This window comes from Heptranchias perlo, chromosome 12 (assembly GCF_035084215.1).
Source record: "Heptranchias perlo isolate sHepPer1 chromosome 12, sHepPer1.hap1, whole genome shotgun sequence".
Classification (NCBI taxonomy): domain Eukaryota; kingdom Metazoa; phylum Chordata; class Chondrichthyes; order Hexanchiformes; family Hexanchidae; genus Heptranchias; species Heptranchias perlo.
Genome location: NC_090336.1, coordinates 73796302 through 73810334, shown reverse-complemented (window position 1 = coordinate 73810334; position 14033 = coordinate 73796302). Strand labels below are relative to the sequence as shown.

At 51.1% G+C, this 14033-nt stretch overlaps 1 protein-coding gene across 3 annotated transcripts in view; it reads right to left on the bottom strand.

The window, feature by feature from the left end:
- rnf141 (ring finger protein 141) overlaps positions 1-4069 on the bottom strand; it is a 34967-nt gene extending 30898 nt beyond the window's left edge. Inside the window, exons 1-2 of one of the 3 annotated variants that reach the window (XM_067994257.1) lie at positions 3983-4053; positions 99-309 (exon numbers count right to left, since the gene is read on the bottom strand). Coding sequence is in view for 1 of the 3 variants with exons in the window: in XM_067994255.1 (XP_067850356.1) it covers positions 658-665 (8 nt within the window). In the remaining 2 variants the exon portion in view is untranslated. Of the gene's footprint in view, positions 1-98; positions 310-657; positions 873-3982 lie in introns of those variants that run through there. The other 2 variants (XM_067994256.1, XM_067994255.1) reach the window with 2 other exon arrangements.
- Positions 4070-14033: the final 9964 nt, after the last annotated feature.

Genomic DNA, 14033 nt, shown 5'->3' with positions numbered 1-14033 from the left:
ACCCAATCTCTCCTCATACGTCAGTCCTGCCATCCCAGCAATCAGTCTGGTAACAATTGCTAGTCTGCTAACCTAACAATTTTAAATTAAATACAAACCCAGAAGTTCCTCTCCTTCAAAGGAAAATGTGCTTCGGCATTGATGGATATCTTTCTACTGACATTTGAAACTGCGGCGGCTGGATAGTGTGGCAGTGCTGAGAATTGGACCAGGCAGATAGATGCAAGGGTCATGTCCAAATCTGCTCAATTACTGAAAACTGCCACTCAGAGAAGCATCAGCAGTGGCCAGGAATCACTGTCTCAACGGCTGTGGCAGACCATGCAGACAAAGGAGATAAAAACACTACAACTTAAAGGTGGAATTCATCAAAATAAACAAAACACGGACATCACGGTCTGGTTTCAAGGCAGGCCTTGCATCACTTAACACGGTACCAATGGGTTGGCCTGTTTTAAAAATTGTCACACTTGTACTCAATTGGCTCAAAAGCAGACCAGGAAACAGCAACAAAGGTGATTAAACAATTTTTAAAAAAAAACATTTAAAAAGAAAGCCAGTCATTTCCTGATTTTGATAACCTCCCTGGGGATTTACAAGCAAATATCAATCCACAGACAAATTTCCATCAGCAGTAGCAATTAGCATCTAACTGACCGTAGCATGTGCCGATTTAGAGAATTTTCTCAGAGTGTGCAGCTGCGGATGGTCAGGTTTAATGCAGCTCTGCTTCTCGATGAAGATTAACCATAACCTGCGAGCTGTTTCATAAACTGTTAGCCAAGGTGGGCAAACGGAGGTCCAGACACAGGTCGGCCATGAGTTAACTGAATGGCGGAACAGGCTCGAGGGGCCGAACGTCCTACTCCTGTTCCTGTGGACGTGACGGGACAACTTATAACTTGAAATGGAAATCACCATCAAAACAGCAAGAAAATTCTTCAACGCGTGTTTACTTTAACAACACTAAATCATGTCTCTGAATTTAAGGTAGCTGTCTCAACTAGTTCAGAAGACAACGATCTCAATCCCTTAAGTGCATCGCTGCCTGAAAGGTGCCCATTATCCTTTGAATAATAACTCGACGCATTCTGTGGCATACGGGGTATGCCACAGAGTGCGTCGAGTGAAGCTGTTGTGACGGGCTTTTTCTCGGTTGTTTGAGCCCAACATGCAATAGTGAAAGTTAATCTGTCACCGTAAATTCCATTTTTAAGACCAACAAGTCTTGCTTCACCAATTGGTCTGGCAATGAATTAAAGGGAAGTAATACAAATTCATTTCAATAGCTGCGATTTCCACGGGTGAAAATTAACCTTGCTAGGCTGTCAGCAGTGCAATCTTAGTGGTAAAATATCAATAACTCAAATACCACGTGTTCCCAGGATTAGATGTGGAATACCCAAACATTCAAAATCAGGAGGTGGAATTTGATGAGGGGGGGGGTGCAGGAATGTATAAGAGAACTCCTTGCATTTAAACGGTGTGCCTTCAGTGTAGAAAAACACCCCACACAGGGTTGGGGGAAAAATGGATGTCGGGCCAAAGGAGGAGAGATTAGGAGGTGCGACCAAAGTGATGGGTCTAAAGTGATGGGTTTTAAGCGAGGTCTTAAAAAGAGGAGAGAGAGAGGGGAAACTCCAGGGAGTGGGACCTGGGCAGCTGAAGGCCAGTGGTGGGGCGAAGGGCGAGCGGGGACGCACAAGAGAACAGAGTGAGAGGGACCAGAGTTCGGGCAGGAAAGGAGGGAGGGTTGTCACACTGGAGGAGTTTACAGAGTTGGGAGGAACAAGGCCCATGGAAGGGTTTAAACCCAAGGATGAGGATAGGGGTGATGGGCGAACGTAACTTGGGGTGTGGGTTAGGATACAGGCCGCCGGTGTTTGGATGTTTATGCAGCATGGAGGATGAGGCACGAGCCAGGAGAGCTTTGAAGTACAGTCCCCACTGCTTTTCAAGGGCGGGTTGGTAGCAACACGATTTGCCCGCTGTATGAGGTGGACGGTAAAACCCCAATAGGTTGCTTCACACCAGGGGCCGACCAACGGACTCAAATGTAAGTAGCCAAGGCAATTGCACCTTAATGAGGTGCCAGGAGGTGACTGAACAGCTGCTGGAAAACCTGAGTTTGCCTGAAATCAGCAGAGCTTTTAAAATCGGTGAATACAGGGGAATAAGTAAATATGGAACTCGCACCTTAAATTAGCTTAACAACAGCTGCGTCTGCCCCCGAAATAATCGCCACTCTCCTTTGCAATTGACCTCTCCATCATAGAAATGGTTAGTATTAATTTGGTTGCCCGCCAGAAACTTGGGCGGTATAAAGTGACGGGGACAAGTTGTGGGCCCAAGCCCGACTTCAGGATTTTAGCACATAAGTGCAGTGCTGAGAGAGAGCTGCATTGTTAGTGTTGCCATGGTTTGGATGAACCGAGGCTTTCCCTTTGAAGATCCAGTGGAATTCTCAGAAAAGAAGTTCTGGACAAGATTCGTCCCTTACCAACCAACACCACGACGGATTAAGTGGGGCGGTTTGTACCGTTGCCCTTTGTGGGATCTTGCTTTGTGCAAATTGGCTCCTTAACAGCGATAACACTGCAAAAGTAATTCACTGGTTGCGAAGTGCTTCGGGTCAGCTTGAGGACACGAAAAAGACAATATTCCCTTTAGTTGGTGGAGGAACAGCGCACTGCAAAGCAGCGCAAATAGAACGTGCGGCAAAGAAAACTGGAACTGGGGAATAATCCTATTTCAGGGTTCAAATATCATTCACAGTAGATTATAATCAGTGATATTACACTCCTGGTTAACCAGTTCCACATTATACACAAGCAGCACACGAGGTGGGGTAATCAAGATCTGTGCCAATTCTTTTACCAGCAACATGGCACAGTCGGTGCCACACCATACCAGGGGGACAATGGGGGCACCACACCGAGGGGGGGGGTGGGGGGCGGGGGGAAGAGAAGAGAGACTGGGGCACATCAGACCAGGGAGGAGGAGTAATGGGGGGCATTATACTGGGGGGTGGGGGGGGCAAAGAGAGACGGGGGCACATCAGACTGTGGGGATGGGGGGCATTATACTGGGGGGTGGGGAAAGAGAGGCTGGGGAACATCAGACCGGGGGGGGGGGGGGGGGTAATGCAGGGCATTATATGGAGGAGGGGAAAAGATCGCACACAGGGGGATAATGGGGTAATGACAGAGGGGGTGGGTTAAGGGGGGCATTATACCCGGGGGGGGGGGGGGGTGGATGATTGCACACAGGGGGGTAATGGGGTAATGGCAGAGGGGGAGGGGCACACATGGGGGAATTTAAGGGGGGGGCATTATACCAGGGGGGGGGGGGGAAATTACACCCAGGGGGGTAATGGCAGAGGGGGAGGGGCACACATGGGGGGTTTAAGGGGGGCATTATACCGGGGGGGGGGGGAAATTACACCCAGGGGGGTAATGGCAGAGGGGGAGGGGCACACATGGGGGAATTTAAGGGGGGCATTATACCGGGGGGGGGGGAAATTACACCCAGGGGGGTAATGGCAGAGGGGGAGGGGCACACATGGGGGAATTTAAGGGGGGGGCATTATACCGGGGGGGGGTAATGGCAGAGAGGGAGGGGCACACATGGGGGGGTTTAAGGGGGGCATTATACCGGGGGGGGGGGAATTGCGCCCAAGGGTGTAATGGCAGAGGGGGAGGGGCACACATGGGGGGGTTTAAGGGGGGGGGCATTATACCGGGGGGGGGGGGGGCGGAGATTGCACCCGGGGGGGGGGGGGGGGGTAATGGCAGAGGGGGAGGGGGAGGGGCACCCGGGGGGGGGGGGGGAGGGGCACCAGACAGGGGGGTAATTTCTGAGGCCGATCCGCGGCTCGGGCCCCGGGGGTAAGCGGACCCGTACCCACGGCCTGGGGCCCCCTTCCCCGGGTCCATGGTCTCCCCCCGGGGAGACCCCCCCCCTCTGCCCCCGGGGCTCTCACCTGCTCCCCGCTCCCCCGCAGGCCGCGCTCCCTCACTCGACGCCTCCGTCCCCAACCGCCGGGCCCGCGCAGCCCGTGACGCCTGACGGGAGCGCGCACGCAGCACAAAAGCACGGAGCTCGCGCCGGCGCGATGCCGTCACGGAGCGACGCCGGTTACGTTGGGTGCGGGGACTTTGAACCAGCGGCTGGGGTGGGGGATATGGGGTTTATGGGGAGTGGATATTGGGGAATGGGGATATGGGGGAATGGGGATATGGGGGAATGGGGATATGGGGGAATGGGGATATGGGGTTTATGGGGAGGGGATATGGGGATATGGGGTTTATGGGGAGGGGATATGGGGGAATGGGGATATGGGGGAATGGGGATATGGGGTTTATGGGGAGGGGATATGGGGATATGGGGTTTATGGGGAGGGGATATGGGGGAATGGGGATATGGGGGAATGGGGATATGGGGGAATGGGGAGTGGATATGGGGGAATGGGGATATGGGGGAATGGGGATATGGGGTTTATGGGGAGGGGATATGGGGGAATGGGGATATGGGGGAATGGGGAGTGGATAGGATATGGGGATTTGGGGGAATGGGGGAATGGGGATATGGGGTTTATGGGGAGTGGATATGGGGGAATGGGGATATGGGGGAATGGGGATATGGGGGAATGGGGATATGGGGGAATGGGGAGTGGATATGGGGGAATGGGGAGTGGATATGGGGGAATGGGGATATGGGGGAATGGGGATATGGGGTTTATGGGGAGGGGATATGGGGGAATGGGGATAGGGGAGTGGATATGGGGACATAGGGGAGGAGATATTGGGGAATGGGGACATAGGGGAGTGGATATGGGGGAATGGGGATATGGGGGGGAGATATGGGGGTATGGGGTTTATGGGGAGGGGATATGGGGGAATGGGGATATGGGGGGGAGATATGGGGATATGGGGTTTATGGGGAGGGGATATGGGGTTTATGGGGAGGGGATATGGGGGTATGGGGTTTATGGGGAGGGGATATGGGGGAATGGGGATATGGGGTTTATGGGGAGTGGATATGGGGGAATGGGGATATGGGGGAATGGGGATATGGGGTTTATGGGGAGGGGATATGGGGGAATGGGGATAGGGGAGTGGATATGGGGACATAGGGGAGGAGATATTGGGGAATGGGGACATAGGGGAGTGGATATGGGGGAATGGGGATATGGGGGGGGAGATATGGGGGAATGGGGATATGGGGTTTATGGGGAGGGGATATGGGGGAATGGGGATATGGGGGGGAGATATGGGAATATGGGGTTTATGGGGAGGGGATATGGGGATATGGGGTTTATGGGGAGGGGATATGGGGGAATGGGGATATGGGGTTTATGGGGAGGGGATATGGGGGAATGGGGATATGGGGGGGAGATATGGGGGAATGGGGATATGGGGTTTATGGGGAGGGGATATGGGGATATGGGGGGAGATATGGGGGAATGGGGATATGGGGTTTATGGGGAGGGGATATGGGGATATGGGGTTTATGGGGAGGGGATATGGGGGAATGGGGATATGGGGTTTATGGGGAGGGGATATGGGGGAATGGGGATATGGGGGGGAGATATGGGGGAATGGGGATATGGGGTTTATGGGGAGGGGATATGGGGTTTATGGGGAGGGGATATGGGGGAATGGGGATATGGGGTTTATGGGGAGTGGATATGGGGGAATGGGGATATGGGGGAATGGGGATATGGGGTTTATGGGGAGGGGATATGGGGGAATGGGGATAGGGGAGTGGATATGGGGACATAGGGGAGGAGATATTGGGGAATGGGGACATAGGGGAGTGGATATGGGGGAATGGGGATATGGGGGGGAGATATGGGGATATGGGGTTTATGGGGAGGGGATATGTGGGGATTGGGGATATGGGGGGGAGATATGGGAATATGGGGTTTATGGGGAGGGGATATGGGGATATGGGGTTTATGGGGAGGGGATATGGGGGAATGGGGATATGGGGGAATGGGGATATGGGGTTTATGGGGAGGGGATATGGGGGAATGGGGATATGGGGGGGAGATATGGGGGAATGGGGATATGGGGTTTATGGGGAGGGGATATGGGGATATGGGGGGAGATATGGGGGAATGGGGATATGGGGTTTATGGGGAGGGGATATGGGGATATGGGGTTTATGGGGAGGGGATATGGGGATATGGGGTTTATGGGGAGGGGATATGGGGGAATGGGGATATGGGGGGGAGATATGGGGGAATGGGGATATGGGGTTTATGGGGAGGCGATATGGGGTTTATGGGGAGGGGATATGGGGGAATGGGGATATGGGGTTTATGGGGAGGGGATATGGGGGAATGGGGATATGGGGGGGAGATATGGGGGAATGGGGTTTATGGGGAGGCGATATGGGGGAATGGCGATATGGGGGGGAGATATGGGGGAATGGGGATATGGGGTTTATGGGGAGGGGATATGGGGTTTATGGGGAGGGGATATGGGGGAATGGGGATATGGGGGAATGGGGATATGGGGTTTATGGGGAGGGGATATGGGGGAATGGGGATAGGGGAGTGGATATGGGGACATAGGGGAGGAGATATTGGGGAATGGGGACATAGGGGAGTGGATATGGGGGAATGGGGATATGGGGGGGAGATATGGGGGAATGGGGATATGGGGTTTATGGGGAGGGGATATGGGGGAATGGGGATATGGGGGGGAGATATGGGGGAATGGGGATATGGGGTTTATGGGGAGGGGATATGGGGATATGGGGTTTATGGGGAGGGGATATGGGGGAATGGGGATATGGGGGGGAGATATGGGGATATGGGGTTTATGGGGAGTGGATATGGGGGATATGGGGGGGAGATATGGGGGATATGGGGTTTGTGGGGAGGGGATATGGGGGAATGGGGATATGGGGTTTATGGGGAGGGGATAATGGGGATATGGGGGGGAGATATGGGGGAATGGGGATATGGGGTTTATGGGGAGGGGATATGGGGGATAGGGGAGTGGATATGGGGACATAGGGGAGGAGATATTGGGGAATGGGGACATAGGGGAGTGGATATGGGGGCATAGGGGAGGAGATATTGGGGAATGGGGACATAGGGGAGTGGATATGGGGGAATGGAGATATGGGGGAATGGGGATATGGGGGGGAGATATGGGAATATGGGGTTTATGGGGAGGGGATATGGGGATATGGGGTTTATGGGGAGGGGATATGGGGGAATGGGGATATGGGGGAATGGGGATATGGGGTTTATGGGGAGGGGATATGGGGGAATGGGGATATGGGGGGGAGATATGGGGGAATGGGGATATGGGGTTTATGGGGAGGGGATATGGGGATATGGGGGGGAGATATGGGGGAATGGGGATATGGGGTTTATGGGGAGGGAATATGGGGATATGGGGTTTATGGGGAGGGGATATGGGGGAATGGGGATATGGGGTTTATGGGGAGGGGATATGGGGGAATGGGGATATGGGGGGGGAGATATGGGGGAATGGGGATATGGGGTTTATGGGGAGGGGATATGGGGTTTATGGGGAGGGGATATGGGGGAATGGGAATATGGGGTTTATGGGGAGGGGATATGGGGGAATGGGGATATGGGGGGGAGATATGGGGGAATGGGGACATAGGGGAGTGGATATGGGGGAATGGGGATATAGGGGAGTGGATATGGGGGAATTGGGATATAGGGGGGGAGATATGGGGGAATGGGGACATAGGGGAGTGGATATGGGGGAATGGGGATATAGGGGGGGGGAGATATGGGGGAATTGGGACATAGGGGAGTGGATATGGGGGAATGGGGATATAGGGGGGGAGATATGGGGGAATGGGGACATAGGGGAGTGGATATGGGGGAATGGGGATATAGGGGGGGAGATATGGGGGAATGGGGACATAGGGGAGTGGATATGGGGGAATGGGGATATGGGGGGGAGATATTGGGGAATGGTGACATAGGGGGGTGGATATGGGGAAATGGGGATATAGGGGAGTGAATATGGGGGAATGTGGATATGGGGGGGAGATATGGGGACATAGGGGGTGGATATGGGGGAATGGGGACATAGGGGGGAGATATAGGGGGGAGATATTGGGGAATGGGGACATAGGGGAGTGGATATGGGGGAATGGGGATATAGGGGGGGAGATATTGGGGAATGGGGACATAGGGGAGTGGATATGGGGGAATGGGGATATGGGGGGGGGAGATATGGGGGAATGGGGACGTGGGGGTGGATATAGGGGAATGGGGACATAGGGGGGAGATATAGGGGGGGAGATATTGGGGAATGGGGACATAGGGGAGTGGATATGGGGGAATGGGGATATGGGGGGGAGATATGGGGGAATGGGGACATAGGGGAGTGGATATGGGGGAATGGGGAGTTGGATATGAGGTAAGGGGATATGGGGTTTATGGGAATATGGGGGATATGGGGATATGTGGAGTGGATATGGGGGAATGGGGACATAGGGGAGTGGATATGGGGGAATGGGGATATAGGGGGGGGAGATATGGGGGAATGGGGACATTGGGGAGTGGATATGGGGGAATGGGGAGTTGGATATGGGGCAAGGGGATATGGAGGAAAGGGGATATGGGGAGTGGATATGGGGGAATGGGGATTATGGGGGGAATGGGGATATAGGGGATAAGGGGATGGGGAAAGGGGATATGGGGATACGGGGCGTGGAAATGGGGGAAAGGGGATATGGGGGATACAGGGAGTGGATATGGGGGATAGGGGATATGAGGAAAGGGGATATGGGGATATGGGGAGTGGATATGGGGGAAAGGGGATATGGGGATTCGGGGAGTGGATATGTGGGAATGGGGATATGGGGGAATGGGGATATGGGGGAAAGGGGATATGGGGATACGGGGAGTGGATATGGGGGAATTGGGATATTGGGGAAAGGGGATACGGGGAGTGGATATGGGGGAAAGGGGATATGGGGATACGGGGAGTGGATATGGGGGAAGGGATATGGGGGAAAGGGGAGTGGATATGGGGGAATGGGGATAGAGGGGAAAGGGGATATGGGGAATGGGAATATGGGGGAAAGGGGATATGGGGTTTATGGGGAGGAGATATGGGGAAAGGGGATATGGGGGAAAGGGGATGTGGGGTTTATGGATATGGAGATATGGGGTTTATGGGGAGGGGATATGGAGGAATGGGGATAGGGGGTTTATGGGGTGGGGGAATGGGGATACAGGGTTTATGGGGAGGGGATATGGGGTTTATGGGGAGGGGGAATGGGAATACAGGGTTTATGGGGAGGGGATATGGGAGAATGGGGTTTATGGGGAGGGGATATGGGGTTTATGGGGATATGGGGTTTATGGATATGGGGAAAGGGAATTTGGGATGGGGATATGGGGATGGTATATAGGGGATATGGGGCTATGGCTATGGGGGATATGGGGAAGGGGATATGGAGTTATGGATATGGGCAAGGGGGGAGGGGAATATGTGGGATATGGGGTTGTGCTATAGCGGATATGGGGAGGGGAATATGGGCATGGAGGAATGAGATGTGAGAATGGGTTTGGAACATATGGGAATGTGAATGGAGAGGGGGATAGAGTCATACAGCACGGATAGAGGCCCTTCGGCCCATCGTGTCCGCGCCGGCCATCAAGCCCTGTCTACTCTAATCCCATATTCCAGCATTTGGTCCGTAGCCTTGTATGCTATGGCATTTCAAGTGCTCATCCAAATGCTTCTTGAATGTTGTGAGGGTTCCTGCCTCCACAACCCTTTCAGGCAGTGAGTTCCAGACTCCAACCACCCTCTGGGTGAAAAAGTTCTTTCTCAAATCCCCTCTAAACCTCCCGCCTTTTACCTTGAATCTATGCCCCCTTGTTATAGAACCCTCAACGAAGGGAAAAAGCTCCTGAGTATCCATCCTATCTGTGCCCCTCATAATTTTGTACACCTCAATCATGTCCCCCCTCAGCCTCCTCTGCTCCAAGGAAAACAAACCCAATCTTCCCAGTCTCTCTTCATAGCTGAAGCGCTCCAGCCCTGGTAACATCCTGGTGAATCTCCTCTGCACCCTCTCCAAAGCGATCACATCCTTCCTGTAGTGTGGCGACCAGAACTGCACACAGTACTCCAGCTGTGGCCTAACCAGTGTTTTATACAGCTCCATCATAACCTCCTTGCTCTTATATTCTATGCCTCGGCTAATAAAGGCAAGTATCCCATATGCCTTCTTTACCACCTTATCTACCTGTTCCGCCGCCTTCAGGGATCTGTGAACTTGCACACCAAGATCCCTCTGACCCTCTGTCTTGCCTAGGGTCCTCCCATTCATTGTGTATTCCCTTTCCTTGTTAGTCCCTCCAAAGTGCATCACCTCGCACTTTTCCGGGTTAAATTCCATTTGCCACTGTTCCGCCCATCTGACCAACCCATCTATATCGTCCTGCAGACTGAGGCTATCCTCCTCGCTATTTACCACCCTACCAATTTTTGTATCATCAGCGAACTTACTGATCATACCTTTTACATTCATATCCAAGTCATTAATGTAGACCACAAACAGCAAGGGACCCAGCACCGATCCCTGTGGTACCCCACTGGCCACAGGCTTCCAGTCACAAAAACAACCTTCGGATGTAGGATATTTGGTTGGGACATATGGGGATGGGACATATGAGAAAGGAAGTATATAGGGATGGGAGATGGGCAGATGTGGGGACGGAAGGATATGGGGATGTAAGCATATGGGGATGGGTGGATACAGGGATGGGAGGATATGGGGAGGGGGATGTGAGGATGGCAGGGGATGATTGAGGTCACCCAATCACGTCAGGACTTGTTAAACACTGACTGCAAATCGTTTACACACTTAACTTTTAAATTCCAGATCGTGGTCCTGTTGCCGTTTTAAGACTGAGGTTCAGCCTGAGCCAGGCCTCATGAGATCATGACATATGAGTGGTCCCTGTTGATGCTAATCTGTATGAATCAATGGGTTTTGGTCTACAGGCTGTAACTAACTGATCAGCCTAGGCCACCTCACATCTCTGCGATCCGAGTTGCCTGACTCACCAACTTCATTCCTCGACCTTGATAGTACTTTGGTGTTTCATTTCTTATTCAGTTTGAATTCTTCAAATACATTTAAAACTCTAACGTATACCTGTGATAAACGCTTGTCCCAATTATGGGCTCTTGTCCATAAATGTCAAACATGAATGAATGAGTTAGCATTTCTTACAGCGCCTTTCGTGAACTCAGGACGTCCCAAAGCGCTTTACAGCCAATGAAGTACTTTCGAAGTGTGGTCACTGTTGCAATGTAGGAAACGCAGCAGCCGATTTGTGCACAGCAAGATCCCACAAAACAGCAATGTGATAAATGGCCGGATATTAGTGATGCTGGTTGAGGGATAAATATTGGCCAGGACACCGGGGAGAACTCGTCTTCAAAACGATGCCATGGGATCTTCTACATCCACCTGAGAGGGCAGACAGGGGCTCGGTTTAAAGTTTCACCCAAAAGACAGCGCCTCTGACAGTGCAGCGCTCCCTCGGTACTGCACTGGGTGTGTCAGCCTGGATTACTTTGCATCTCCATTGTTGTGTCTGATTCGCCACATATAATCGTCTGACTGCCTCTACAGGAATACAAGAGTCTGTTAAATGGGGACTCCCAGCACCAAGCATCGAACAGATTTAATTCAAGATCCAATTCTATTTAAATGAGCATAGGAAGATAAAAACATAGGAAGATAGGAACAGGAGGAGGCCATGTAGCCCCTCGAGCCTGTTCCACCATTCAGTGAGATCATGGCTGACCTGTGACCTCACTCCATATACCCGTCTTAGCCCCATATCCCTTAATACCTTTGGTTAACAAAAATCTATCAATCTCAGATTTAAATTTAATAATTGAGCTAGTATCAATTGCCGTTTGCGGAAGAGAGTTCCAAACTTCTACCACCCTTTGTGTGTAGAAATGTTTCCTAACTTCACTCCTGAAAGGTCTGGCTCTAATTTTTAGACTGTGCCCCCTACTCCTAGACTCCCCAACCAGCGGAAATAGTTTCTCTCTATCTACCCTATCAGTGTCCCTTAATATCTTCTCTTAATCTTCTAAGTTCCTTGAAATACAACCCCAATTTGTGTAATCTCTCCTCGTAATTTAACCCTTGAAGTCCGGGTATCATTCTAGTAAACCTACGCTGCACTCCCTCCAAGGCCAATATGTCCTTCCGAAGGTGTGGTGCCCAGAACTGCTCACAGTACTCCAGGTGCGGTCTAACCAGGGTTTTGTATAGCTGCAGCATAACTTCTGCCCCCTTGTACTCCAGTCCTCTCGATATAAAGGCCAGCATTCCATTAGCCTTTTTGATTATTTTCTGTACCTGTCCATGACATTTTAATGATCTACGTACATGGACCCCTAAGTCCCTTTGGACATCCACTGTTTCAAGCTTTTCACCATTTAGAAATAACCCTTATCTATCCTTTTTAGGTCCAAAGTGAATGACCTCACACTTGCCTATATTGAAATCCATTTGCCACAGTTTTGCCCATTCACTTAATCTAGTAATATCTCTCTGTAATTTTATGCTTCCATCTACACTGCTTACAATGCTGCCTATCTTTGTGTCATCGGCAAACTTGGATATGTGGCTCTCTATCCCGTCATCTAAGTCATTAATAAATGCAGTGAATAGTTGAGGCCCCTGCGAGACTCCACTAGTCACATCCTGCCAATTTGAGTACCTGCCCATTATCCCTACTCTCTGTCTCCTGCCACTCAGCCAATTTCCTAACCAGGTCAATAATTTGCCCTCACTTCTATGAGCTTCAACTTTGGTTAACAATCTCTTATGAGGGACTTTATCGAACACCTTCTGGAAGTCCATATAAACAACATCCATAGACATCCCCCTGTCCACTACTTTAGTCACCTTTTCAAAAAATTCAATCAGGTTCATCAGGCATGACCTACCCTTTACAAATCCAAATGAGTATCTTATAGAATCATAGAATCATAGAGAGTTTACAGCACGGAAGGAGGCCATTTGGCCCATCGAGTCCGTGTCGGCTCTATACAAGAGCAATCCAGCTAGTCCCACTCCCCCGCCCTATCCCCGTAGCCCTACAATTTTTTTCCTTTCAAGTACTTATCCAGTTCCCTTTTGAAGGCCATGATTGAATCTGCCTCCACCACCCCCTCGGGCAGTGCATTCCAGATCCTAACCACTCGCTGTGTAAATAAGTTTTTCCTCATGTCTATGGTTTCCTTTGGTTCTTTTGCCAATCACCTTAAATCTATGTCCTCTGGTCCTTGACCCTTCCGCCAATGGGAACAGTTTCTCTCTATCTACTCTGTCTGGACCCTTCATGATTTTGAACACCTCGATCAAATCTCCTTGCAACTGTCTCTGTTCCAAGGAACTTCTCCAGTCTATCCGCATAACTAAAGCCCCTCATCCCTGGAATCATTCCAGTAAATCTCTTCTGCACCCTTTCTGAGGCCTTCACATCTTTTCTGAAGCGCGGTGCCCAGAACTGGACACAATACTCCAGTTGTGGCCGAACCAGTGTTTTATAAAGGTTCATCAAGACCTAACTCTAACCATTATCAAGGGAACCAGTTGAGAGAAGTTAGTGACTGGGTTGACAGTGTTACGGAGGTGAGTTAACGTACACATTCAAATGACAAGATCGCCTCACCATTTTGGTTTAATAACTATCTCCCGATATTAGCTATTGTACACTGTCAGGCTCAGTAACTCTTCTCTGCCTCTTCCCTGGTTGATGGGACCGACAATGACCGCTCAAGATCTTATTTATGTCTCAAAAAGTAAATTGTTTGAGGAACTTTAAAGGGTTGTTTTGAATATCACGTTCACTGGGACAGCTGATATATTCTTCTAGCTAAACAAAATTAGAATTGTCAACAAGGTGATTTAATAGGACTGTTCTGTCAGAAACCAAAGAGTAATTACATTATTAAAAGTAAACGGATCTTTGACTATGT